Raw genomic sequence first — 27,683 nt, forward strand, 5'->3', positions numbered from 1 at the left:
CTCTGGATAAATCCATGGCGATGCTAACAACCTCTTTCTTTTCTGGTCTAGATTGCTAGGGAGCATGGTATTAGGTTCTTCGAAACTAGTGCAAAAGCAAATATAAACATTGAGAAGGCATTCCTCACATTAGCAGAAGACATTCTTCGAAAGGTAGGTGCATCCGCGCTTCGTTTGGAAAAAAGAGCCAAAACTTTCAGCTCCTGTTGCTTTTGATGTTGGCCCGAATTGCCGCAGCTCTTGCGTTTGCCGTGCCGAGGCACACGGCCCCCGAAGGAGCGGTGTGGTGCGTCTGGAGCTCCTGCAGCTTGTTTGGTGTTCCCGTGCTGTGGTGCTGTGCGGAGAGCGTGGCGCTCACCAGCGAGCCCGGCAGCGGGGACAGCTCCTTGGTCGGCCCTTGGCTCCCGGTTGTGTCACGCGTGCGCTTGGAGTTGAACCGTTTCACTTGGTGTGCGGGAACCGTCCTGTCCTGCGCCACCCCAGCGATTCGACGGGCGGTCTGCGCCGCGAAGGGCTCAGCCCTGCTGGGCAGGACAGACGGACGAGATCTCCCACTCCCACCTCGTTTCAAGGATTAACCCTCGTGGGCTCCATTTGAGGTTTTATCCCAAGGTTGTGTTGCACCTGGGGAAAGAGCAGGGACCACTGGTTCCTCCGGCGGCTGCTGCTCCTCCTGAAATGCAACGTCCCACGAGGATCCCGTCTGTGCTGCAGCCTGCGCCCAAATCCGTGTGCGCAGAGCTATGGGTGTGCAGAGCTATGGGTGTGCAGAGCTATGGGTGTACAGAGCTACGGGTGTGCAGAGCCATGTGTGTGCAGAGCTATGGGTGTGCAGAGCCGCGGGTGTGCAGAGCTACGGGTGTGCAGAGCCACGGGTGTGCAGAGCTATGGGTGTGCAGAGCTATGGGTGCGCAGAGCCGTAGGTGTGCAGAGCTATGGGTGTGCAGAGCTATGGGTGTGCAGAGCCGCGGGTGTGCAGAGCCGTGTGTGTGCAGAGCTATGGGTGTGCAGAGCTATGGGTGTGCAGAGCTATGGGTGTGCAGAGCCGCGGGTGTGCAGAGCTGGACTCAGTGAATGTTCAGGTTTGTTTCTGAACATCCGACGGTAAATGTCAGTGTCCAGCCAGACCCTGTGCGGCGGACGAGCCGTTGGTCCTGCCGGGAAGCCGGTGTCCTGCGGGAGGGCAGGGTGCTTTCGGACAGCCCCTCTTCTCCGTGAGCTGCGCCAGGTTTCGTTAGGCCGTCCGTTCACACACTGAACCCCAGCTGCTGTCAGTCGCGCGCTGTGATTTCCTTCCCCGCCAACATCCCGGTGTCAGCTCCAAGAGCAGAATCCAGAAGTAGTTTTGGTTTCCTTGGGGTGGTCGGAGTTCAGAGGGTTTGGGTTTTCTTTTCCAGCGTTCCAGTTGTTGTTTATTCAAGACCAAACAAACCCCACTGTTAAACTGACTCTGCACCGTGGTGCTGGCGAGGGGAGGCGGGTTCCCCGCGGTTGCGTGCAGCGCTCTGTCCGCAGGTTATTCGCAGTGTCCTGGGTGCCGTCAGCCTTTTGGGAGCCGCTCTCTTCAGCTCTGGGCGCGTCCCTCCCGACCGTGTCTAACTCCCTGTGTTGTGTCGTTGCAGACCCCTGTAAAAGAGCCCAACAGTGAAAATGTAGATATCAGCAGCGGCGGAGGGGTGACGGGCTGGAAGAGCAAGTGCTGCTGAGCGCCTCCGCGTCACCAATCGCCATCCACCGCCCCTTTCTTCTCGCTGCAAAACAAACCACTCTGCCCGTTTTTAACCTTAAACCGATGTTCTGTTCCTCATCTTAACAAGCTCCTGCCTCCCTCTGTTCTTCCGTTTAGGACAGCTTGCGTACTATAATTTTCTCAACAACATGTATAGGAAAATCATCTCTGCGACTTCATTTTTTAATGTACCTGCTCAACTTACCACTACGGTTTGGTTGTATTATAGTCCCGTTCCTCCTGACATTAAAACATAGCAATCATATGCAACTCTATTCTGCAAATTGTATAAGAATAAAAGTTAGAATTAACAATTTCTTTTGTACAACAGTGGAATTTCTGTCCCGGATCATGCGCTTGAGTCACCGTGTTCTCTAGATGCATCAGCAGAAGAGCCAGGAAAACACTCATTTCGCCTCGAGCCTGTGAATGGGGTTTCTTTTGTCCTGTGCCTTATGTGGAAAGGAACTTTTGGTTTCGTTTTGTTTTCCTTCTGGTGGAAGCATGTGCAGGAGACATAACCATCCACACGTGCCCGTTTGAGTCCCGACTGTGATCGCTTTCCGTACCCACTGGTGTCGTGCATCGAGGACAAAGGGTGGTGCAAAAACTCGCCATTTAATCTGCTGTGTCTCCTCGTTGGTGATCTTGCCATTCAGAGCCGTTCTGCTGCCGTTTCTTTCCTCACTCGCAGCTCTTTCCTTTTGCCTGCATGCTGCTTTTATTTGCATTTCTTCATGGTGTGATGTGTTAATTAAAAGGATGGCAACGCGGTATGTTTGCCAAAAATTTAATACAAAGCACTGATTTTAGCTTTCAAGGTAAAAATGTGGAAGATACCTACTAATTTCCCTCTAGCAATGTCAGTCACTAGTATATCTCCTCTCCTCCTGCATAGCCGTGGGGTTTATGATATGGAAGAGTTCTTGCATGCACTAGTTTTCTATGGAGGGTGATGTGGTCGTCTACTTTATGTGTATGAGTATAACATGTGGTTCCCCAACTGACAGCAGTTCACGTGGACCTTTCGGTTCTCTCCCCGTCAGCCGCTGCGGCGCGTTCGGTGGCCAGGCCAGGGCTGAGCCAGAGCAGGGCTCGAGAGCAGGGACAGGAGGGACGCGCGGGCAGCGGATTTACCGCCTCCCGGAAAACGGCCCCGTCTCCAGCGGTAGAGCCGAGGGGCTGGTACCCAGGGGTCTCGCTCCATGTGCAGGGCCGGTCGGGATAGCCAGGTGTCACTGAACCCCTGAACCCTCCGCTGAGAGCACAGGGAGCTGAACCCCTGAACCCTCCGCTGAGAGCACAGGGAGCTGAACCCCTGAAACCTCTGCTGAGAGCACAGGGAGCTGAACCCCTGAACCCTCCGCTGAGAGCACAGGGAGCTGAACCCCTGAACCCTCCGCTGAGAGCACAGGGAGCTGAACCCCTGAACCCTCCGCTGAGAGCACAGGGAGCTGAACCCCTGAACCCTCCCCTGAGAGCACAGGGAGCTGAACCCCTGAACCCTCCGCTGAGAGCACAGGGAGCTGAACCCCTGAACCCTCCCCTGAGAGCACAGGGAGCTGAACCCCTGAACCCTCCGCTGAGATCACAGGGAGCTGAACCCCTGAACCCTCCGCTGAGAGCACAGGGAGCTGAACCCCTGAACCCTCCGCTGAGAGCACAGGGAGCTGAACCCCTGAACCCTCCGCTGAGAGCACAGGGAGCTGAGCCCCTGAACCCTCCGCTGAGAGCACAGGGAGCTGAACCCCTGAACCCTCCGCTGAGAGCACAGGGAGCTGAACCCCTGAACCCTCCGCTGAGAGCACAGGGAGCCGCTGCTCCTCCCGGGACAGAAACACACGGAACCAGACGCTCCTGCCCGCCCAGGCCTCGCCGTCTCCTTTAGAGCTTGGCTTTGGGACTGTCTCTGGTAAATAATTAAAGTAGTAAATAACGCCGATTTAATTGTAATGAAACGGCGGTGTTTTAACATTGAGCGTGCGGTTCGGAGCAGCTCGGTGTGTCGTGGCCTCTCGAGGTGTCTCCGTTGTCCCGTCTGGCGTTTCTGTCCCCGCGCGTTTCCCCGGCGCAGGCGAGCGGCTCCGGGGCCACGGGGCCGTTGGTTCCCATCCTGGCCGCTCAGCCTTGTAAATACAGACCGGCTACTTTGTGGTTAAACCTGCACTTTTAACATGATCAAAAAGGGAAAAATGGAGGAACAGACAGCAAGGGGGTTTTGTATAATCCTCGTTTTAAACGTGAGCTTTTTGTTGGCCGCCGGGGGCTTGGCTGCCGTGGGTCCCTCGGGTCCGTGGTAGACGCTGTGTTCGTTGAAACCAACAGGTAGAGAACAGGCCGCTCGCTGGTGCCGCTCGCTCCCACCTCCGCTTCCTATTCTCCTCAATAAACTATTGCTAGACAGCCTACTTGTGTTCGTATTAAAAACACGAATTTTAGCTGCCGGGCTCGGCCTTGTTTTTTGTTGTGGAGCGCAGGCCCAGCCGGGGAGGAGCGAGCAACCCGAGGCGATGCAGATGCTAAAAGAAGAACAATAATAATAATAACGTAGGAGGAATTTGCATAACTATTGCTGCCGATCCCTGACCTCTGCTCGCTCAGCCCGGCTGCTCCTGCACCTCGCGCGGGGTCGCCCGCTGCGCCGGAGCCCCCGCCGGCCTGGGGGGACGCGGGGCAGCTCTCCCCGGGGCGGCCGCGGCCCGGAGGGCTCAGCGCTGCGCCTTGGCACAGCACCAACAGCGCAGCTTGGTTAGGTTGGTCACCATAGGTAAATGCCGAGGTGGAACGTGTCCCTGGGGGCGCTCGCGCTCCGGGGGCGCCTGGGGGAACGCGGCGCTTCGCGCTCTCGGACTCGGACGGTGGAAAAACAGCATCACCTGAAGGTCTAGGAATAATTCCCATGCCTACAATTTTTTTATTAATCTTTTAATATTTTTGCTACTCCACTCTGGCTTTTTATTTAAAACACATTCTTTTGTACCACTTACTGTATCAAATTGTATAAAAGATCACTGTCCCATTCTTGGTCATACCAAGAGCAAATAAAAGCTTTTATAAACTTGCACTGGTTCCTTCCTGGGCCCGTGACGCCCCCTGCGCCGCGGGAGGCGGGACAGGGCCGGCTGTGCGCCGGGGCCGAGCCGCTCCCGGAGCCCGGGGCTGAACCGGAGCGCAGCGCCCGTCCGCACCGCCCGTCCCCGCCGCCCGTCCGCACCGCCCGCCCGCACCGCCCGTCCCCACCGCCCGCCCGCACCGCCCATCCCCGCCGCCCGGCGGGCGCTCGCCGGGCAGAGCCGGCGCTCCTCTGTGGAACAGCGTTGGCGGTGATTTCTCCAGGGCAGGACGGTGCCGCATCCGCCCGGCCCCCCCGCGGAGCCCCGGGAACCCGGCTCTGCGCAGGACCGCGCTTTGGGAAGTGACCGGTCCCGCCCGTCCGGTGCGGGTGGGAGCTGGGGGTCCAGCGTCCCCACCGAGCAGGGCCCATCTGCACCAGTCCCTCCAGACCGCGGGAGCGGGGGCTCCGGGGGTCCCGCAGGCTTTGGACACTTGGGAATGTCACCTCCGCAGCAGCTCAGCGGGGGGCCTGTCCCTGTCCCTGTCCCTGTCCCTGTCCCTGTCCCTGTGCCCGTGACGTGCTCTGCTGCTCCGCTCCCGCTGCCATGGAGCCCGCACGGGGGTTTGTGCTGCCGGTGATGAAGCTGCCGCCGGGGCTGCGGGTGTCACGGCTGCGGGTCCCCCGGGCGGGGGGACGGGAGCGTGGGGAGCAGCTCAGCCACCCGAACCCTCCCCGTCCCCTCCCCGTCCCTGGGGACTCCACAGCGGTTTGGGGTGGGGAGGGACGGGTCTGTCCCTGGCTGGTCACCTCTGGCCGTGAGGAGCCGGGGCCCGTGCGCAGCCATCGGTCACCGGTGCGGTGGGTTTGGACAGCGGGGTTCAGGGGGCTCAGGGAGGGGGACCTGATGGGGACCTTCCCCACAGACACTGCTGGGCAGCTCTCAGCTCCCACTGCTCCGGTCGTGCCCATCAGAGTATTCTGAGTCTTGTTCTTCTCCTGCTTCTGTATCATCCCTGTTCCATCCCCATCCCTGCTCCATCTTCATGCCCGCTCCATCCCCCTCCATGCTCCATCCCCGTTCCTGCTCCATCCCCATCCCTGTTCTGACCCCATCCCTGCTCCATATTCATGCCTGCTCCATCCCCGTCCCTGCTCTATTTCTGTCCCTGCTCCATCCCCATCCCTGCTCCATCTCCGTCCCTGCTCCAGCCCCATCCGTGTTCTGACCCCATCCGTGCTCCATCCCTGTTTTGATCCCATCTCTGCTCCATCCCCATCCCTACTTCATCCCCATCCCTGCTCCATCCCCATCCCTACTTCATCCCCATCCCTGCTCCATCCCCATCCCTACTTCATCCCCATCCCTGCTCCATCCCCGTCCCTGCTCTGACCCCATCCCTGCTTATTCGAACAAGTTTTTTGTGTGTCCCGGCACATTTGGGCTTTGCTCTGGTGGATCCCGCTGCTGCTCCAGTGGCAGCTCTGGGTCCCCCCGCGTTAACCCAGCCTGGCCCCCCCGCACAGAGTCAGGCCCTGGAGGAGGGGTCAGGGTCGCTGGTGCCTCAGCTCTGTCGGGGGTCCCGCCAGGGACTGGGGTGCAGGGCGGGATCGGGCTCCTCTGCCTGTCCTGACCCGCGCCCTTCGAGTCGCCCCCGCCCCCCGCGGCCCCTTGCGTGTTTCAGCCCTTCCAACCCTGGTGTCCCCTTGGGAACTCCGGTGAGGTCCCAGCACCCCCCGCCCCGCACAGTCCCCGTTGCACCGGGGTGGGGGCACGGAGCTCAGGGTCGCCCCTCGCCCCCTTCCCTCCACAGCCAAAGGGAGCTGAGCCCCCCCGGTGCCCCCGGGCAGCTCCAGGCGGTTGGGGCTGAACCCACGGTACCCCCGGGCAGCTCCGGGCGGTTGGGGCTGAACCGCCGGTGCCCCCGGGCAGCTCCGGGCGGTTGGGGCTGAACCCCCGGTACCCCCGGGCAGCTCCGGGCCGTTGGGCTCAGCCCTCGGTACCGCCGGTGCCCCCGGGCAGCTCCGAGCCGTTGGGCTCAGCCGCCGGTACCCCCGGCCGAGCGGCGGTTCCTCCGGACGGCGCGGGCGGAGCCACCGCCACCCCGCGGGCAGCATCCCCTCCCCGGGCTCCCCCATCCTCGAGGGTCTCCACCGGGGGTGCCCGGCCAGGGGGGTCCCCGCCCGCCGCCGCCTCCCCCCGCCCCCGGCGCGGGGGTTCCCGCCTGTCGGGGCGGGCGGGCAGGAGGGGCCGGGGGCGGGCGGGGGCGGCTCCCACTGCCCCGCTCCCCGCTCCCCGCCGCCCCCGGCCCCGCCGCTGCCCCGGGCCGCCGGTGCCGATGGAGGCCGGCGCGGCCGCCCCCCGCCGCGGCCCCGGGCCGGCCTGAGCCGCGATGCGATGGAGAAGCTGGCGGCGGGGCTGGCCCGGCTCCGCTGGAGCCCCGCGGCGCTGCCCCTCGACACCATCGTCAGCCAGTGCCGCCTGCCCACCCTCGTCTGCCTGGGGCACGGTGAGCCGGGCCGAACCGGGCCGGGCCGGGCGACGGAGCGGGCAGAACGGGGAGGAAGGATGCGGGGATGGGGGGAGGAGAGAGGCTGGAGCGATGGGGAGGAGGGAGGGAGGAAGGCTGAAGCGATGGGGAGGAGGAGGAAGGCTGGAGTGATGGGGAAGAGGGAGGGAGGAAGGCTGGAGCGATGGGGAGGAGGAGGAAGGCTGGAGTGATGGGGAGGAGGGAGGGAGGAAGGCTGGAGCGATGGGGAGGAGGGAGGGAGGAAGGCTGGAGCGATGGGGAGGAGGAGGAAGGCTGGAGTGATGGGGAGGAGGGAGGGAGGAAGGCTGGAGCGATGGGGAGGAGGAGGAAGGCTGGAGTGATGAGGAAGAAGGAGGAAGGTTGAAGCGATGGGGAGGAGAAGGAAGGCTGGAGTGATGAGGAAGAAGGAGGAAGGCTGGAGTGATGGGGAGGAGGAGGAAGGCTGGAGTGATGGAGAGGAGGAGGAAGGCTGGAGTGATGAGGAAGAAGGGGGAAGGCTGGAGTGATGGGGAGGGGGAGGAAGCCTGGAGTGATGTAGAGGAGGGAGAAAGGCTGGAGCGATGAGGAAGCAGGAGGAAGGCTGGAGTGATGGGGAGGAGGAAGAGGAGGGAGGGAAGCTTGGAGAGGCAACAACGAGGGAAGGAGGCTGGAGTGATGAGGAGGAGGGAGGGAGGCTGGAGAGAGGGGTGGACAGTGGAGGAATGGCAAGGAGGGAGGAAGGCTGGAGAAGTGAGGAGGAGGAGGAGGGATGGGGAAGAGGAAGAAGGGCTGGAGGGACAAGGCGGAGGGAGAGGGGAAGACTGGAGGGGTGAGGAGGAGGAGGGAGGGAGACTGGAGAGGGGCACAGGAGGAAGGTCAGGGGGGTGAGGAACAAGGAGAGAGGAAGGCCGGAGTGATGGGGAGGAGTATGGATGAAGGCTAGAGGCCTGAGGAGGAGGAAGGAGAAGATTAGAGGGACCAGAAGAAGGGAGGGAGGCTGGAGTGATGGGGAGGAGTGTGGGAGGAGGAGAGAGGTGGTGGAAGGGATGAGGAGGAGGAAGGAGGAAGGCTGGAGAGGTGAAGAGGAGAGATGAGGGCCAGAGGGGTGAGGAGGGGGAGGGAGGAAGGCTGGAGGGCCTGGAAGGTCGGGATGGAGCTGCTGTCCCAGCTCCAGAGCTGCTGGTGGTTCTTGTCCTGGGGAGCGTGGGGCTGCTGGGGGCAGGGGGGACCGGGCTGCCTGTCCCCAGATCCCTGGGGCTGCTGGGCCCGTGGCGTGGGGCGAGCTGTGGGGGTGGCACCTCCTGGTGACACGCTGGGGCTGGTGGCACCAGGCTGGCAGGAGCTCGGAGCCACCGCGTCCTGTGTCCCCCCCGGGGCACAGCCAGGCTGGGGTACCCGGTGGTGACCCCTGCGCACAGGCTGGGTGGGCAGCGGGGGTGTGGGGGCACAGGCGTCAGCGCAGGGTCACCCCAGAGCGGCCATGCGGGCGATGTCCCCCTCCAGAGCAGGGATCCCCCTCCAGAGCAGGGATCCCCCTCCAGAGCACCCCTCCGGATACGGGTGTCCCCGCTCTGGAGCAGGATCCGTCCCCTCCGGAGCAGGGTTGGTGCTGGGGGCCGTGCCGGGGTTGCCGGGGCGCAGCGGCGGTGGGGGCCCCTGTGCCGGCCCCAGCTCAATAAACTTGTTGTTTGCGGCGGCTGCGGCTTTTCAGGGGGGACAAAGAAATTGTTTCCTGGGCAACTGGCGGCTCTTGGCAGCGGGCACCTGCTCATCCCGCCGGCTGTCCCGCTGTCCTGTCCTGTCCTGTCCCGCTGTCCTGTCCTGTCCCGCTGTCCAGCTCCGGGCCGGCCGCCCGGCTGCCCGGGGAGCGGGGTGTCCTGGGGGGTGACAGCCCTGTCCCCGCAGGCGAGCGCGTGGAGGGCGTGAGCGCCCAGGACGTGCTGCTGGTGCACTCGTGCCGGCAGTGGACCACGGTGACAGCCCACAGCCTGGAGGAGGGACACTACGTCATCGGGCCCAAGATCGACATCCCGCTCCAGTACCCAGGTGGGGGGGCGAGGACAAGAGGGTCGGTGTCCCCTGGCACATCAGGGCTGGGACCCCGCTCCAGTGTGGCCCAGTCTGGGGGAGGAGACGCTCTGGTGGGGGGGCTGGGACTGCTGTGGGGGACTGGGATGGGTGGGGGTGGGAATAAGGATGGGAGAGGGACACGGACACAGGTGGGATGGGGAGGGGACCAGGACGGGATGGGGGTTGGGATGGGATACAGATGAGGACGGGATGAGGAAGGGATGGGGACAGAGAGAGTGATGGGGAAGGGACGGGAGAGAGAACGAGGACGAGTTGGGGTAGGGATGGGTACAGGGCTGGGACAGGGATGGGACACGGATGGGACAGGGCTGCTACAAGGATGGGACACGGATGGGACAGGGCTGCTACACGGATAGAACAGGGCTGGGACAGGGATGGAACTGAGCTGTGACATGGATGGAACACGGATGGGACAGGGATAGGACAGGGATGGGACAGGGAGGGGACAGGGATGGGACAGGGATAGGACCGGGCTGGGGTCGGGGCTGGTGCTGCAGACGAAGCTGCTGAAGCTGCTGAGCTGCCGGCGGCTCCGGTAGCAGGAGCCTTAATGACCCCTCTAAGTGCTGCCATGGCGGTAATGAGTCCTGCTAGTAAATAAATAATGGCAAATGGAGCGGGGGAGGGGTTAATTGCCTGTCCCGAGGGTGGGGGGCCGGGTGCTGTGTTAACCGGTGCTGGGGGCCCAGCCTGTGGGGCTGCCCCCCCGAGCACCGCGGCTCCAGGCTCAGCCCATCCCCGTGGCCCTGGTGCCGCGGCCCCGCCGGAGGCGTCCAGGGATTAATATTCCGCGCAGGTCCGTCCCCGCCGAGCTGAGCCCATGCCCGTGCCCATGCCCATGCCCATGCCCATGCCGATGCTGAATGGCGATGCCGGTGGCGTTGCCGATGGCGTTGCCGATGGCGATGCCGATGGCGATGCCGGCGGCGCTGGCGCTGGTGTGGCAGCAGTTTCCGGCCGCATCCCCGCTCTGGCCCTCGCCTCGGCCGCCGCCCCCGCTGCAAACCCGTCCCCTCCCGTACCCGTCCTGCCCCAGGCAGAGGGCGTCACGGGGCCCTCGGGGGTCAGGGGCAGGTTTTGGGGAGCAATGGGGCTCCCTGCAAGTTGGGCTGCTCCTCTGGTCGCGCCCCAGGCGGGTCCCCCATCCATGGGGCGTTTCTGGGGCCTCTTTGGGGTGGTCCCTGCAGCTCCAGGGGTGCTCAGGTGGTGTTGACACCCAGAGCTTCAAGATTTGTCGCCCCCAAAAGCCCCCCGACATTGCCTGTGTGGGGATGGGTGTGGGGGATGCTCTGGTGTCCCCTTGCAACACTTGGACACTCCTAGTGAAGCCCACAGAGATGCCCCTAAAATGCAATGGGGACCCCCGGCCAGTGTTGGGGGCAGCTGCCCCCAAGGGCAATGGTGTCCCCAGGTGGGTCACAGCAGGTCCCTGTGCCCAGGCCCTGGGGTGGGCTCCTCTCACCGCCAGCTCTGGCTGCTCCGCGCAGGGAAGTTCAAGCTGCTGGAGCAGGACCGGGACCTCCGCGAGCCCGTGCAGTACTTCAACAGCGTGGAGGAGGTGGCCAGCATCTTCCCGGACCGCGTCTTCGTCATGGAGGCCATCACCTTCAGCGTGAAGGTCAGTATGGGGACGGCAGGGGACAGTGGTGGGACAGCAGGTGAGCGTCACGGAGTGGTGGGGAGACAGCAGGAGTTGGTGGTGGGACATTGGGTAGGTAACAAGACATTGCAGATAGTGATGGGACACCAGGGTTTGATAGCAAAAATCAGGGGGTGGTGGTGGCATATCAAGGGTCGGTGGTGGGACATCAGGAGAGGACAGTAGGCCAGCAAGGGATGGTGGTGGGACATCAGGGGTAGGTGGTGGGACATCAGGGTATGATGGTGGGACAGCAGGGTATGATGGTGGGACAGCAGGACTAGGTGGTAGGTCAATGCAGATAGTGATGGGACAGCAGGGTATGGTGGTGGGACATCAGGGATGGTGGTGGGACATCAGGGTATGATGGTGGGACATCAGGGTATGATGGTGGGACATCAGGGATGGTGGTGGGACATCAGGGTATGATGGTGGGACAGCAGGACTAGGTGGTAGGACAATGGAGCTATAGCGATGGGACAGCAGGGTATGATGGTGGGACATCAGGGTATGATGGTGGGACAGCAGGGATGATGGTGGGACAGCAGGAGTAGGTGGTAGGACAATGGAGCTATAGCGATGGGACAGCAGGGTAGGATGGTGGGACATCAGGGGTGGTGGGGGGACATCAGGCTATGATGGTGGGACATCAGGACTAGGTGGTAGGTCAATGCAGATAGTGATGGGACAGCAGGGTATGATGGTGGGACATGGGGGAGGGTGGGACATCAGGGTATGATGGTAGGAATTAGGGGGGCTGGTGGGACATCAAGGCACGGCAATGGGGCATCAAGGGTTGGTGGTGACACAGGTCAGGATGGTGGTGGGACAGCAGGGGACGGCGCCAGGGCAGCGGCTCCCGTGATGGAGCCGGCCCGGCGCAGGTGGTGTCGGGGGAGTTCAGCGAGGACAGCGAGGTGTACAACTTCACGCTGCACGCGGGGGACGAGCTGACGCTGATGGGCCAGGCGGAGATCCTCTGCGCCAAGGCGGTGAAGGAGAAGTCGCGCTTCAACACGCTCCTGCGCAAGCTGGGCAAGGCGCCGGTGGGCGCGGGCAGGCAGGTGAAGGGCAAGATGCCGTGTCTGATCTGCATGAACCACCGCACCAACGAGAGCCTCAGCCTCCCGTTCCAGTGCAAGGGCCGCTTCAGCACCCGCAGCCCGCTGGAGCTGCGCCTGCAGGAGGGCGAGCACACCATCCGCAGCATCATCGAGAAGGTGCGGCTGCCCGTCAACGTGGCCGTGCCCAGCCGCCCCGCGCGCAACCCCTACGACCTGCACGCCATCCGCGAGGGCCACTGCTACAAGCTGGTCAGCATCATCTCCAAGACGGTGGTGCTGTGCTGCATCCTCCGCCGGGACGAGCTGGTCCCCTTCCACTTCCTGCTGCTGACCGACATGCCGCGCTTCCAGCTGCCCGAGGGGCTCCTCGCCGGGGACCCGCAGCTGGACAAGCTGCTGCGGGACAGCGCCGCGTACTGCCGCGACCGCTTCAACCCCGACGAGTACTCGCGGGCCGTGCGGGAGGCCAAGCCCGACTTCTCGGAGGAATGCGCCAGCCCGCGGCGCCTGCGGCTCTGCCTGCCCGCCCGCGCCCGCGAGGAGCTGAGCCAGCCCCTGCAGCGCCTGTCGCTCTGCCCCTGCGGCACCGGCGGCCCCCGCGAGCCCCCCGCGCGCTGCCCGGGACCGCGGGGCGTCACCGGGGGAGCCCCGCGCCCGCCGCTGCCCGACCGCCCCGACCCCGACCGCGAATACATGACGCCCGACTGGGCCGAGCCCAGGTTCAGGACTCAGGAGCTGCTGGAGATCCCCTACGAGGAGCTCTGGAGCAACCCCGGCCCCGAGCGCTGCTGCGAGCCGGGCCCCCGGCAGGACCTCGTCTCCGTGGGGACCGTCACCCCGCTGGGCTCCTCGCAGCGCCCCGGGGACCCGCCCCGCGGGGACACCCCGCCCCCCGTGCCACCCAAGTCGGAGGCGGTAAGAGCCGCGGCCCTGGCCCCGGGGATGGGGAACGACGGCCAGGGCCGATGCACCAGGGTACCTGGGGTGACCCCGCACAGCCCCCCAGGCAGCCCCACGCCATGGGCAGGGGGTGCACAGCCCGGGGCCGCGCTGGGCCCCACGGCACAGCCAGCGCCACACTGCTCCCCAGTGCTGTGGGGGCTCCGTGGTCCCTCTCCAGCTCTGTTCTGCCACCCCAGTCCTCAGGACACCCCGGTACCGTGGGGTCCCGGGCTCCCCAGGGCTCTCTGCACCATAGGGTCCTTGAATCCCTTGGGCCTGGCAGCACCATGGGGTATCCGAATCCTCTAGGCTCCCCTGCATCGCGGAGTACCCAAAATTTCGGGCTCCCCTCCACCACGGGGTCCCCACATCTTTTGGCTCCCTGCACCACGGGGTCCCCAGTTCCCTGGGGCTCCCGTTGGTACCCAGAGCTTCATGGCTCGACCGGGGCTGGCTGCCCCGAGCCCCCATCATCCCCTGGGGGCAGGTCCCATCATCACCGGGTCTGACTGCGCTTCCCCCTCCCAGGTGAAGGAGGAGTGCCGGCTGCTGAACGCCCCCCCCGTGCCGCCCCGGGGCGGCCGCCCCCCGGCACCCTGCAGCCCCCCGGCCCCGCTGCGCTGCCCCGCGCTGGCGCCTGCGCCCTCGCCCAGCCCCAGCCTCTCCTACTACTCCTCGGGGCTCCAGGACGGGTGAGCGGCCATGGGGACACCGGGCGCTGGGGGTGGGATGTCCCTGGAACTGGGGCTGGGGAGAAGGTGACAGCTGAACACGAGCCAGCATGTGCCCAGGGGCCAAGAGGCCACAGCACCCTGGCTGGTGCCAGCACTGGTGTGGCCAGCAGGCCCAGGGCAGTGACCGAACCTGTGCTGGGACCTGGGGAGGACAAACCGCCAATCCTGGGGCAGTTCTGGGCCCCTCACACCAAGAAAGGCCTTGAGGTGCTGGAGCGAGTGGAGGGAAGGGAACGGAGCTGGTGAGGGGCTGGAGCACAAGTGTGATGGGAGCGGCTGAGGGAGCTGGGGGGTTCAGCTGGAGAACAGGAGCTGAGGGGAGACCTTCTGATCTCTGAACTGCCTGAAAGGAGCTTGGAGCCAGGGGGGTCGGGCTCTGCTCCCCAGGAACAAGCGCCAGGAGCAGAGGAAACGGCCTCAAGTTGCACCAGGGGAGGTTGAGGTTGGATGTGGGAACAATTTCTTCCCCAAAGGGCTGTGGGGCATTGGAACAGGCTGCCCAGGGCAGTGCTGGAGTCACCATCCCTGGAGGGTTGGACAGACGGACAGGAGGTTCTCAGGACGTGGGGCAGTCCCAGGGCGGGTTATGGGTGGTCTCCGTGATCTTTAAGCTCTTTCCCACCCCAAGCGGTTCCGTGGCTCATGGTGATGCTCCCCTTGCTCCCGCAGGTCGGTTCCCCGCAGCGGTTCCCCCTCGCCCGACACCTACTCCCTGTACTGCTACCCCTGCACCTGGGGCGACTGCAGAGCCGGGGAGGCCCCCGGGCGCCCGCTGCCCCCCAGCGCGCCGGCCCCTGACCCCCAGCCCACCTGGGCGGACCCCTGGGCGTACGTGGAGGCGGGCGCTGGGGGGGGCAGCGGCTGCTCGACGCCACTGCCGGGGGCCGAGCCCCCCCTGAAGCCCCACCGCAGCTGCCCCCGCCTCAAGCCCCCACACCCCCAGAAACGCTTCGCACCCTTCGGGGCGCTCAACCCCTTCTCCAGCCCGGCCGAGTGGCCGGAGAGCCCCGAGTGGCCCAAACCTCCTTCGGCCCCCTCCGCGCCCCCCTCCTGCTCCTCCCCGGAACCCTTCGCCCCCACGGAGGAGCCGGCGCCCCCCCCCCGCCCGCCCAAGGGTTTCGAGGGGGACAGCATCGTCATCCGCGGGGCCGCCCCGCTCCCCAGCGCCGTCCTGCGCGGGGCCGAGGGCGTCACGCGCGTCTACCTGGCGCAGGGCGTCATCGAGGTGCCCCCGGCCGCGCGGGGCGACGGGGGGGCCCCGCCAGCCGCCCCCCGGCCCAGCGGGGACGGCTCGCCCTGGCTGCCCCCCGCAGACCTCTCGGCGCTGTCGCTGGAGGAGGTGTCCAGGTGCCTGCGCTTCATCGGCCTCTCCGAGGACGTCGTCAGCTTCTTCGCCCGCGAGCGCATCGACGGCAGCATCTTCGTGCAGCTCAGCGAGGAGATCCTGGCCGACGACTTCCGCCTCACCAAGCTGCAGGTGAAGAAGATCATGCAGTTCATCAAGGGCTGGCGCCCCAAGATCTAGCTGAATCCGGGGGACCCCCGGCCCCCGGGGACCCCCGGCCCCTGGACCAGGGGTCTGCCCGCCCCACTCCCGGCCCCGCTCCGGGGGTGCCCGCCACGGGTTTTCTGCGGGTTTTCCGTGGGTTTTCCTCCCCCGGCAGCTCGGCCCTATTGCCCAGCCCACCCCCCTTCCCGTTTTAACACTGAATGGTAATTTTGGCCCAAACGGGCTGGAAAATCCTGAAGTTTGCATTGAACTGATTTTAACTTAATCCTTGTGGATTAGCGTAATAAACGTACAGAAGGAAAACGAGGCAGGGGAGAAGCGCCTTGCTTGGGGGGGCGGAAAGGGGGTTTGGTAAGGGAAGGAGGCTCTGGGGGTCGCTCCCATTCTTGCCGCCCCTCACTGGTTGGGAAGGGATCTGTGTCCCTCCCAAGGGAAGACGCTGCTCTCTGAGCTGCTCTGGGCAAGTTCAGGGCCTGAAGGACGATCCCCTGGCCAAGAAAAACCCCCAAATCCCCCCACTGCCTCAGGGGCCACAGCGAGTGCCACCAAACCCCCTGAGCCCTCACAGACAGAGCCCAGAGGAGCCCCCGCACTGGGACGGACTGGAACCACTGGGGGCACAGGGCGGCACTGGGAGGCGCTGGGGACCCTGGGGGGCACAGGGTGGCACTGGGAGGCGCTGGGGACCCTGGAGGGGCATAGGGTGGCACTGGGAGGGGCTGGGGACCCTGGGGGACACCGGGAGGGGCTGGGGACCCTGGAGGGCACAGGGTGGCACTGGGAGGCGCTGGGGACCCTGGGAGCCAGGGCTGCCCCGGTCAAGGCTCAGACCCGCCAGCACAACCCTGTGCCCCGCGCAGGAGCAGGGCCCGGGGTGCTGCACCCCAGGGGGGCTGGGGCTGGGCAGCAGGTCACATCCCAGCCTCGCTGTGCCCTGGTGGCAGAGGTGACAGGAGCACAGCAGAGTCACCCCAGCCCTGCCTGGGCACAGCACAACAGCCGGGGGCTCGGGCCAGGCCAGCACTGAAATTCGTGACAGGTGCACAGAGATTTAAAGCCTTTTAGTTTAAACCGAGCTCTCCCCACAGGGGGACCCTTCTGGCCTTTGGCTGCTTGATGTGCAATTACCGGCGGGTCCGTCTGCCAGCAGGAGCGCGGCGGCAGCGCCGGGGCAGACACAGAGCCAGAGGCTCCCCGCAGCCCCCATGGATGGCGGGGGTGACACAGCCCGGCTTTGTCCCATGCTGCCCCCTCCCCGGCCTGTCCCCCGTCCGTGGGTCTCACAGCCGCAAGGACGGAGACCCCAGAGAGACCCCCAAGAGCTTTATTTCCAAGCAGAGCGGTTCCCTCCTCAGAGCCAAGAGGAGCAGGCACAGAGTCCAAAGAAGAGATAGGGAGTTATTTTTATTTCTGTTGGGGGTTTAAGGCAAGGCCAGCTGGGTGCTGGGTGCTGGGTGCTGGGTGCTGCCCGCGACACCGGGAGCTCTGGAGGGCGCAGCGTGGAGCAGAATGCAGGACTTCTCTCATGCGGCAGGGAGCCCCCAGGCCCGCGGGCAGGGACGGACGTGCTGGTAAGGCACTTGAAAGGACGAGAAGCCAGGAGGCAAATCCGCTGCCCCCTCCTTCCTCCCCTGCCTCCCTGGGTGCGTGGCAGATTGACCTCCAGAGAACGGGGTGTCGCCGGGCAGCCGGGGTGCCAGCTCGAGCTGTCACAGGCGGGTGGCACCGGGCCGCGCTCATGGGTGGAATTTCTTGCCGGGGCTGTTGGCGTGGTCCAGCAGCAGCTGGCACGGTGTGAACTGGCTGCCGTACACCGCCTCGTACTTGCGCAGCTTGTCCACCAGCTGCTTGGCTCCGTACGAGTCCGCATACCTGAAGGGACCTGCGGGAGAGGGGACACGTCTGCGCCGAGGAAGGACGAGCACCGGGGCGCCTGGAGGGGAGAGCCCTGCACGCGGCCGACGCGCCCTGCTCCAGCAGGGACTCTGCGCGGGGCGATGCGGGAGCAGAGCGGATCGCTGGGGACAACCTGGGACACAGATAACTGGGACTTGTCCCCCCGTCCCAGCTTGGCTCAGGAGAGAAAGCGCTGGGTACCCAGCGGCAGCACCACCTCACGCTGAGACCCGAACCCCAGCTCGTGCTTGGTCTGTGGCCCATTCCAAGGTCACGGCCACCCCGCGGGACGCAGGCGGCTCCCGAACGCTGCCCTCGCGCCTGGCTGGGCCCGGCCAGGGCCTTGGCCTGGAAAGGGCAGCACATGAGGGCTGGGGCTATCAGCACAGCCCTGTGTGTGTGTGAGCACACGGGGGGCCCTGCACACCACTTTCCAGCTCTGTGTGTGTGTGAGCACACGGGGGGCCCTGCACACCACTTTCCAGCTCTGTGCGTGTGTGAGCACACGGGGGGCCCTGGGCACCACTTTCCAGCTCTGTGTGTGTGTGAGCACACGGGGGGCCCTGCACACCACTTTCCAGCTCCGTGTGTGTGTGAGCACACGGGGGGCCCTGCACACCACTTTGCAGCTCTGTGTGTGTGTGAGCACACGGGGGGCCCTGCACACCACTTTGCAGCTCTGTGTGTGTGTGAGCACACGGGGGGCCCTGGGCACCACTTTACAGCTCCGTGTGTGTGTGAGCACACGGGGGGCCCTGGGCACCACTTTCCAGCTCTGTGTGTGTGTGAGCACACGGGGGGCCCTGGGCACCACTTTGCAGCTCCGTGTGTGTGTGAGCACACGGGGGGCCCTGCACACCACTTTCCAGCTCTGTGTGTGTGTGAGCACACGGGGGGCCCTGGGCACCACTTTGCAGCTCTGTGTGTGTGTGAGCACACGGGGGGCCCTGGGCACCACTTTGCAGCTCTGTGTGTGTGTGAGCACACGGGGGGCCCTGGGCACCACTTTTCAGCTCTGTGCGTGTGTGAGCACACGGGGGGCCCTGCACACCACTTTCCAGCTCTGTGTGTGTGTGAGCACACGGGGGGCCCTGCACACCACTTTCCAGCTCTGTGTGTGTGTGAGCACACAGGGAAACGGGGGTCCCTGGGCACCACTTTCCAGCTCTGTGTGCAGCACAAGAGCCGGTTCCCAGGTGCTGCCACCCAGGCACGGAGCAGTGGCAAGAGATGAGGTACCAGAGCCTGGTTTTCCACCGAGCATCACATAGCTGCACTAAAGCCAGGGACTTCCTAGCGTGTCTCCCAGCACACCTGCACCCCCTGACCGCTTGGCATGGCAAGAGCCCTTTGAGTCCTCACGGGAAGCGCTGATGGAGCCGGGGCCAGCATGGCCCTGCCTCCCCGCTCAAACCCGTCCACGGCCAATGGCCCAGGCAGAGTCCGCGGTCCCCATCAGCTCTAGAACAGGGGTACCAGCAGAGAACGGGCAGAAATGCCTCCCTGGCACCTCTCCTGGGGTGAAACGCTGGACGAACATCTCCAGCTCAGGCTTTACGTGGGAGAAAGACACCCGGGCTCGTCAGACTGCAGCTCAAGCCTGGCCTTACCAGCTGACTGGTCTCCAGAGGCCAGAGCCCACTGCGCAGATCTCAAGCCTATAGCCCAAACCCCTGCTTAACCGACTCACCTCCCAGGCAGGGCGGGAAGCCCAGGCCGAACACAGCACCGATGTCTCCCTCCATGGGGTTGCTGAGGATCCCTTCCTGCAGGCACATGGCCGCCTCGTTCACAAACCTCGTCACCAAGCGCATCTGGATGTCCTCGTCCGTACAGCTGCAGGAAAGAGGCTGTAAGGGCCGGGCAGGTAACACCGTGGCTGGATGGAGGAGCACGTGAAGCCAGCACAGAGACGGGGGACACAGTGAGGGCTGAGGCAGGGGACAGGACGGCTTCTCATGGAGACTGTGCCCATGAGGACAGGGACTCAGCTCTGTGACCTGAAGCAGGCACCAAAACCGGCCAAGGCTCCATCAGCCCAGACGGGAACGCTCCAGGAGAGGTTGCGGTGCCAGGCGGCACAGCAGCTGCAGCGCCAGGAAGGTTGTGGCAGGGGCTGCGCCAACCCCGCCCGCAAGCCCCAGCGCAGGAAAGCTGCTGCCAGGGCGCCCGAGCAAACGCGGAGCAATCCAGGGCTGCTCCCCTCCTGCCAGCACAGATTCCCAGAGCCTGCAGCCCCACACGCCCGCTGGGAACAGCCAAACGCCGCCCAGAGTGACCCCGTGTCCTCTGGAGCAGGGGACAGCGGCCCAGCCGCCGCTCCGCGTGCAGCCACTTACACTTCGGGTCTGGCCGGCACTTTGAACTGCGCCAGGATCTCATCCATGCCGGAGTTCACGCTCCTGTTCTTCACCCCCTCCTGGTAAATGTAAAAGCCCTTTCCTGCCTTGCGACCTGCCGGGGACAAAGAGACGGTCACCTGCTGCCGCGGGTCCTGTCTGCTTGTGACACCTTCGCCTCCAGTCTCCTCGTGTCTCCCGCTCCTGTTAGCGCGAGCAGGGCCTCCCGGTGCAGGTGTCTGTGCTCCAGGTGACCCTGTTTGCTGCCCGTGTCCAGCTGACACCTTGGCAAGATGCTGCGGCTGTGCCAGGCCCCGACGCTGTCACCCGGGCCAGGGGACCATCAAATGACACTGCTGCTCCTGTGGCTACAGCAGCAAAACCTCACAGTGCTTGGGAGCAAGGGACAGAGGCTGCAAGATCTCCTGAGCAACCCTCACTGCCAGGGCCTGGTCATGGGAGGGTGGCAGCACACACGGTCCAAGCGCAGGTCATAGAACCACAGAACCATTTGGGTTGGAAAAGCCCCTCAAGATCATGGAGTCCAACCATAACCCAGCCCCGTCCCTGCCCCATGTCCTGAGAACCTCCTGTCCGTCTGTCCAACCCTCCAGGGATGGTGACTCCAGCACTGCCCTGGGCAGCCTGTTCCAATGCCCCACAGCCCTTTGGGGAAGAAATTGTTCCCAGATTCAACCTCAACCTCCCCTGGCGCAACTTGAGGCCGTTTCCTCTGCTCCTGGCGCTTGTTCCTGGGGAGCAGAGCCCGACCCCCCTGGCTCCAAGCTCCTTTCAGGCAGTTCAGAGATCAGAAGGTCTCCCCTCAGCTCCTGTTCTCCAGCTGAACCCCCAGGTCCCTCAGCCGCTCCCATCACACTTGTGCTCCAGCCCCTCACCAGCTCTGTTCCCTTCCCTCCACTCACTCCAGCACCTCAAGGCCTTTCTTGACATGGGGCCCAGAACTGCCCCAGGATTGGCGGTTTGGCTCCCCCAGTGCAGGCCCCACTGATGACACTGCTCTGTCCTGGCGTGCTCAGCGGCACAGCCACCTCCTGTCACCCAGTGCCACCACGGCACAGCCTCTGCCAGGCAGACAGAGCCATCTCCCAGGGCCATTCTCTGCTCTCACCTGAGCCAGGAGAGGTTGGGGGATGCTGGTGCTGTTCCTTGAACAAAGGGAAACCCGTTAGATGGAAACAGCCTAGCGTCTCACCTAAGAAGCCTTTCTGCACCATGAGCTTGAACAGCTCGACGTTGCCTCCTCTGAAGCGCTCGCCAAAGGCCTTGCCCAGGTCCTCAGCCACGTGCATGGCCACGTCCACACCAACCTCGTCGATCAGCGTGGCGGCGCCCACCGGGAAGCCGAAAGCCGTGGAGATGGCATCTACTTTCTTTGGGTCAATGCCCTCCTGCAGGAATGGAAGGGGAAGCAACAGTAGCTCTGGGTGAGGGTTCTGGAAACCCAGAAAGCCCCCACTTATCTCAGGCCACGGGCTGCGATCAGCCCCGTCAGCTGTCTGATTACAGCCAGGAGCTGTGTCATCGTGCTCACAGCGCTCCTGACCCTTCCCTGGGGCTGGGCAGGGAGGAGAGAGCCCCCTCCATGCCTGTGCCAGCCCTCATCAGAGCGCAGCTCAGCCACGAGCAGGCTGGGGATGACCATGAGCACGGGGCTGGTCACCACCACCACGAGCACGGGGCTGGCCACCGCCACCGTGAGCACAGGGGTGGCCGCCACCTCCCTCCCGGTCAGAAGCAGCAGCGTCTACCCGGCTGTTTGGCAGAGGCTGGGTAGCCAAGGGGACACGCACCTGGAGAACTCGGACCACTTCGCCCAGCATCGGCCCCAGGCACCGCGTGGTGTAGAAGCCAGGCCCGTCCTGGGGGAGGAGAGCAGCAGAGGGGGGGTGAGCACAACCTGCAGCGCAAGGATCGCACTCCACAGCCTGACCGCAGCTCAGGCGCCGGCACGCCGGGCAGACACTGAACTCCATTTCTAACAGTGCATCATCAACTGCTACAGCAGTTCTTTCTTCTTTGAAGACTTCCACCAACTCCCTCTCTGGAGGTTCCCACCAGTGTTGCTACTTCCGTGGTGCCTGGCAGCCCCAAGCAGGCTGCACAAGACCCCTCGCTTCACCAAGCCCAACAGGATGACGAGGCAAAGGGTGCTCAGCACCAGGGAAATGGGCATAAATTGCTTGTTTCACCTCTGATACTGCTCACAAAGTCAGGAAGCAACAGATGAGCTGAACTGCCACTCAGGGAAGGCTCAGACGCCGGGATGAGGGTTAGAGAAGCAGCACTGGATCTCCGCTAGCCTTTGGAGCTGCAGCAGCACCACCGACGCGTCCCCGCGGAGCGCAAGGCCAGCTGAGCCCAGAGGGCCGTGGGCTCCACGGCTGCCAGCCCCACAAAGCGCTGGACGCCCGTGGCGTTTCTAAGGCTCTGCTGCCCCTGCCCACGGACCCCAGCAGCTTGTTCTCACCCGCGGCCTTGCTGTGCTCGGCCCTCTCCCTCTGCTCGGCACAGCTCTGCCCTGCGCTGCCCCTGCTCGGCACAGCTCTGCCCTGCGCTCCCCCTGCTCGGCACAGCTCTGCCCTGCGCTCCCTCTGCTCGGCACAGCTCTGCCCTGCGCTCCCTCTGCTCTGCCCTGCGCTCCCTCTGCTCGGCACAGCTCTGCCCTGCCCTGCGCTCCCTCTGCTCGGCACAGCTCTGCCCTGCGCTCCCTCTGCTCGGCACAGCTCTGCCCTGCGCTCCCTCTGCTCTGCCCTGCGCTCCCTCTGCTCGGCACAGCTCTGCCCTGCCCTGCGCTCCCTCTGCTCGGCACAGCTCTGCCCTGCGCTCCCTCTGCTCAGCACAGCTCTGCCCTGCGCTCCCTCTGCTCTGCCCTGCGCTCCCTCTGCTCGGCACAGCTCTGCCCTGCGCTCCCTCTGCTCGGCACAGCTCTGCCCTGCGCTCCCTCTGCTCGGCACAGCTCTGCCCTGCGCTCCCTCTGCTCTGCCCTGCGCTCCCTCTGCTCGGCACAGCTCTGCCCTGCCCTGCGCTCCCTCTGCTCGGCACAGCTCTGCCCTGCGCTCCCTCTGCTCGGCACAGCTCTGCCCTGCGCTCCCTCTGCTCAGCACAGCTCTGCCCTGCGCTCCCTCTGCTCTGCCCTGCGCTCCCTCTGCTCGGCACAGCTCTGCCCTGCGCTCCCTCTGCTCGGCACAGCTCTGCCCTGCGCTCCCTCTGCTCGGCACAGCTCTGCCCTGCGCTCCCTCTGCTCTGCCCTGCGCTCCCTCTGCTCGGCACAGCTCTGCCCTGCCCTGCGCTCCCTCTGCTCGGCACAGCTCTGCCCTGCGCTCCCTCTGCTCAGCACAGCTCTGCCCTGCGCTCCCTCTGCTCTGCCCTGCGCTCCCCCTGCTCGGCACAGCTCTGCCCTGTGCTCCCTCTGCTCGGCACAGCTCTGCCCTGCGCTCCCCCTGCTCGGCACAGCTCTGCCCTGCGCTCCCTCTGCTCGGCACAGCTCTGCCCTGCGCTCCCTCTGCTCGGCACAGCTCTGCCCTGCGCTCCCTCTGCTCGGCACAGCTCTGCCCTGCGCTCCCTCTGCTCGGCACAGCTCTGCCCTGCGCTCCCTCTGCTCGGCACAGCTCTGCCCTGCACTCCCTCTGCTCTGCCCTGCGCTCCCTCTGCTCTGCCCTGCGCTCCCTCTGCTCGGCACAGCTCTGCCCTGTGCTCCCCCTGCTTGGCACAGCTCTGCCCTGTGCTCCCCCTGCTCGGCACAGCTCTGCCCTGCACTCGCAGGTGTAGTCGCCCCCTCTCACACAAGATCTACATCCAGAAAGAGAAGGGTCACTGCTCACTGCCCCCCGTTCCTGCAGCAGCCAGGGAGCAGGGGGGTGACAGTCCTGCCCCGATGGCTCCGGCTCAGGTGCCACCCCGCCTGCAGCCTCTGAGCGCTGTGGGGCTGGACTGTGGCTCCTGCGCTGGCTCGGGCTGTTCCTGCACCTTTCACGGCTGCTCCAAAAGACACGAGGGGTTGCCTCAGCATCTGCCTCCGCTTTTACTTCTCAGCGTGAGGAGCTAATGTCAGTGTATCCATGTCCATGTTTCAGTCCCCTCCCAGTGTACACGCCTGCCCTTTTATTTATTTATTGAGCTGGGACGCTCACATTTTGTGCATCGGCCCCTCACCTTTACCACGATGACGACCTTGCCCTGTTTGAGGCCAACAGCGACGGCGGAAGCAGCCGTGTCCTCGGACGTTTTGTCTGTGGTGATGATTTCCAGCAGCTGCATTTTGTCAACGGGCGAGAAGTAGTGCATGCCGATCACCTGGCGGGAGGAAGAGCCAGGGTTAAGCAGAGTTAAGCTGGACTTGCTCCGCGGCCGTTCCTGGGGACGTCGCGCACACCCCGCAGCTCTCGCCCAGCCAGAATCTGGGTGCAACGCTCACAGGACCGAGAGCTCAGCTCCCTCTGTGCTTGTTCACAGTACGGCAGCAGAACCTGTGCGGGAGGCTCAGCTGAGCTCAGGCCCAGGAACGCCGGGCACCGCGTGGCGCAGGCAGGGGCCGAGCCGGGCGCGCAGCCGCACGCCGCCGGAGCCTCCTCGGGGCTCTGAGCGCAGAACCGCAGCCACGGGTGTTGGGCAGAGTCTCCGTGTTCCGCTCATGAATATTTTGTTTCTTTTATTGGTGATGAAGTGAATTTAAAGACAAGATGGCGCGTTTCCAGAAACACAGAGGAAGCGCAGCCTTCCCCTGGAGCGGCACGTCAGTGAGACCATTCGGCTGCGTGCCTTGCTTTCCTAACACGACCGCGTAATCAGCGCGTCACCTTCGTGCCTCCTGGAAGCTACGCTTGGCACTAAGATCTGTACAAGTCAGAGGCACCTTGCAGGAGAGCTGCAGACTGCTAATTAAAGAAAATACACTAATTAGTTAACTGATTTCCTATTAGTTTCCCCATAAAGAGCCATAACACAGGCAATTTATACAGAAAGAGGATGTTATCTGCCAGTCTGAACAAATATGACTCAGTGTGCACTTCCGATGCAACTGAGGTTCAACGGCAAACCAGGACGAGGGTGACGAAGGCCACAGGAAGCGCAGGTGGTGGGGACACGTGCTGCCACTCCATGGGCGTTAGAACAGAGCCTTTCAGCTGGGAGGATCTACAAGGACCATCTAGTCCAGTCTGCAGATGTCCACGCAGCTTCTGCAGAAGACGAGCAGCCGAGGCAGCGCTGCCCCACCGGCCGGGCCTCACGGGGCTCGGGAACCAGCCCGGGGCTCCTCTGCTTCCGCGTCTGCGTGACACCTTCCAGCCCAGCTCCACCTTCCAGCCCAGCTCCACCTTCCAGCCCAGCTCCAGAGCCTCCCCTCCTCCTGCCCGGGCCGCTGCTGCCCCCCGGCCCACCCGCTGCAGTGGGAGGTGGGATGACCTCCATCATCTCCCTGTGCTTTCTGCAGCCTCAGGTAGGCAAAGCAGGTTCCTCACAGGAGGGGGAAACATTTCCCTGGTTTTATATCAAAGCCGCCCTGGATGATGCTCAGCCCTCGGGAGGTGACACAGACCCCTGGCGCCACTTCAGAGGCCGCAGGGTCCTGTCTGGTGTCCCGCAGCGCCTGTGTCACACGCCCGGTGGGGAGTGCAGCTGTCCTGGGCCCAATGGAACCCAGCGCAGCCGGTTCCCCATCCAGCGCACTCCCAGCTCCGCCGGTGACCCTGCCAGGTTGCGCCCCACAGAGCTGCGCTGTGTACCGTCACAGAACCGTTCTGAACGGAAGAGACCCTCAAGATTGAGTCCAACCCTAACCTAACTGACACCAAACTGTGGCCCTAAGAACCTCCTCCATGCACCTTTTCAACCCCTCCAGGGATGGTGACTCCAGCACTGCCCTGGGCAGCCTGTTCCAGTGTCCCACAGCCCTTTGGGGAAGAAATTGTTCCCAGATCCAACCTCAACCTCCCCTGGGCAACTTGAGGCCGTTTCCTCTGCTCCTGGCGCTTGTTCCTGGGGAGCAGAGCCCAACCCCCCTGGCTCCAAGCTCCTTTCAGGCAGTTCAGAGATCAGAAGGTCTCCCCTCAGCTCCTGTTCTCCAGCTGAACCCCCAGGTCCCTCAGCCGCTCCATCACACTTGTGCTCCAGCCCCTCAACAGCTCCGTTCCCTTCTCTCCACTCACTCCAGCACCTCAAGGGTTTCTTGGCGTGAGTGGCCCAGAGCTGCCCCCAGGATTCAGGGTTTGCCACCAGCCCAGCGCAGACCCACAGCAGGCACAGGGCACTGGACACTCACCTTCTCTGGCCTCTGGCTAACGGCAGCGATCTGGTTGATGGGGAGGGCAGATGTGTTACTGGCGAAGACACAATGCGGAGGGATCACCTGCGGCGGGGTAAAGGGACAGTGTGAACGCACAGGCTCCGGAGCGTGACGTGCAGCGAGAGCCAGCACCCGGCAGCCCTGACGAACAAGGCAAAGCTGGTTTTCTCTGTCACGACAGATAGCATGGGACACTAATCCTGAAGCAGCAGCCCGAGCCTGACAGATCTGCACCATTAGAATCACAGAACAGTTTGGGTTGGAAGGGATCTTCAAAGGTCACCTAGTCCATTAGTTTTTAAAGGCCCCACGTTTCTGTCAGACCATTGCAACAATGACTTCAGAAAGGGTGCCCTGGTGACAGAAGACACAGAGAAGGCAGAGTTACTGAATGTTCTTTGTCTACTCTGCCGGAGGCTGTCCTGAGGAGCCCTGTACGCTGAGGTCCCAGAGGAGCGCAGGACAATGGAGGAGTTTGCCTGGGTTATGAGGACTGGGTTAGGGAGCAGTTGGGCAATCTGGACACCCATAAATCCATGGGACCAGATGGGATGTGCTCGCGGGTGCTGAGGGAGCTGGCTGAGGGCATTGCTGGACCGCTCTCCATCATCTTTGCCAAGTCTTGGGAAACGGGAGAGGTGCCTGAGGACTGGAGGAAAGCAAATGTCACTGCAGTCTTCAAAAAGGGCAAGAAGGAGGACCCGGGTAACTCCAGACCGGTCAGCCAGTGGTGATCAATATGGAAAGGGGCAGTGTCAGGAGGATGGAGCCAGGCTCTTCTGGGTGACAACCAGTGACAGGACAAGGGGCAATGGGTGCAAACTGGAACACAGGAGGTTCCACTGAAAGAGGAGAAGAAACTTGTTGGGGGTGAGGGTGGCAGAGCCTGGCCCAGGCTGCCCAGGGAGGTTGTGGAGTCTCCTTCTCTGCAGACATTCAAACCCGCCTGGACCCCTTCCTGTGGAACCTCAGCTGGGTGTTCCTGCTCCATGGGGGGGCTGCACTGGGTGAGCTTTCCAGGGCCCTTCAACCCCTGACACTCTGGGTCCTGCGAAGGGGCACAGACCACCTCCTCTACCATACAGTTATTTCCCCAAGTTGCTCTTGCACAGAGCAGTGGCAGCAAGTCAGGGAATGTCAGAACTGCCCCGTTCAGCCACGAACTACTGACTCCTTATCACACAGTGAACATCCTCAGTGAACACAAAGGCTGCCCTTGACACTCACCCAACCTACTGACAGAAATAACCTGCACCAAGCACCAAACCACAGCACAAAGGAGAAGTGGCAAGCCCAGCAGGACAGGACACCCCAAGTCCCCACCATATAGGGGCCACCGCTGGCACACGCTGCTCAGAACCGATACTCACAGCCTCCACCTCCTTCAGCACTTTGTGTTTGATGTTAATGTCCTCGAACACAGCCTCGATCACCATGTCTGCCTTCTCAAAGCCTTTGTAGTCCAGCTGGCCCGTCAGGTTGCTGAGAATGGAGTCTCTCTCAAACGACGTCAGATTCTTCTTCTTGACCTTGCCGTTCAGCCTGGGGAAGGACAGCTCTGTCACAGCCCTGGGGACAGCCCGGGGGGCGCCACAGTGCCGAGGGCATCCCTCCCTCCTGGCGCTGCACCCAAGCACGTCTGCGGTCCGGCAGGACGGTTGCTGGCCCCTGGCCCCTCCTGCCCCGCAGAGCCAGGCTGGCACAGCCCGGCCGGTGCCGCGCTCTGCAGGTCAGCCCTGCCGGTCCAGGTGACGCACGGCTCGGCGCTGTGACTGCTGAGCACGGGGACACAAACCCAGCTTTCCAGGGGCCTGGCCCCATGCCTCCCCTGAAACAGGCTCTGGGCAGCCAGGATTACTCCCTCCCCACTCAG

General features: G+C 63.9%; 3 protein-coding genes across 4 annotated transcripts in view; 2 read left to right on the forward strand and 1 right to left on the reverse strand.

Annotated features, from left to right (window-relative positions):
* The window catches only part of RAB10 (RAB10, member RAS oncogene family), a 43,721-nt gene extending 38,930 nt beyond the window's left edge, over positions 1-4,791 (forward strand). The window contains exons 5-6 of the mRNA XM_065833267.2: positions 52-153; positions 1,623-4,791. Coding sequence (XP_065689339.1) covers positions 52-153; positions 1,623-1,706 — 186 coding nt within the window. The 3' untranslated portion in view covers positions 1,707-4,791. The remainder of the gene's footprint in view (positions 1-51; positions 154-1,622) is intronic.
* Positions 4,792-7,119: 2,328 nt separating this feature from the next.
* On the forward strand, positions 7,120-15,577 carry GAREM2 (GRB2 associated regulator of MAPK1 subtype 2). The gene is made up of 6 exons (XM_065835142.2): positions 7,120-7,291; positions 9,197-9,337; positions 10,870-11,000; positions 11,906-13,000; positions 13,556-13,719; positions 14,431-15,577. Exons 1-6 carry the CDS (start codon positions 7,180-7,182, stop codon positions 15,284-15,286), a joined length of 2,499 nt encoding a protein of 832 aa, XP_065691214.2. The 5' UTR covers positions 7,120-7,179; the 3' UTR covers positions 15,287-15,577.
* Positions 15,578-16,655: 1,078 nt separating this feature from the next.
* Positions 16,656-27,683, reverse strand: part of HADHA (hydroxyacyl-CoA dehydrogenase trifunctional multienzyme complex subunit alpha) — a 28,399-nt gene continuing 17,371 nt past the window's right edge. For both annotated transcript variants that reach the window (XM_065834995.2, XM_071807214.1), the window contains exons 13-20: positions 27,181-27,352; positions 25,787-25,873; positions 23,680-23,820; positions 21,318-21,386; positions 20,720-20,915; positions 19,507-19,621; positions 18,858-19,003; positions 16,656-17,153 (exon numbers count right to left, since the gene is read on the reverse strand). In XM_065834995.2, the coding sequence (XP_065691067.1) occupies positions 17,008-17,153; positions 18,858-19,003; positions 19,507-19,621; positions 20,720-20,915; positions 21,318-21,386; positions 23,680-23,820; positions 25,787-25,873; positions 27,181-27,352 (1,072 nt within the window). In that variant the 3' untranslated portion in view covers positions 16,656-17,007. The remainder of the gene's footprint in view (positions 17,154-18,857; positions 19,004-19,506; positions 19,622-20,719; positions 20,916-21,317; positions 21,387-23,679; positions 23,821-25,786; positions 25,874-27,180; positions 27,353-27,683) is intronic.

The sequence above is a fragment of the Patagioenas fasciata genome, chromosome 3 (assembly GCF_037038585.1).
Source record: "Patagioenas fasciata isolate bPatFas1 chromosome 3, bPatFas1.hap1, whole genome shotgun sequence".
Lineage (NCBI taxonomy): Eukaryota > Metazoa > Chordata > Aves > Columbiformes > Columbidae > Patagioenas > Patagioenas fasciata.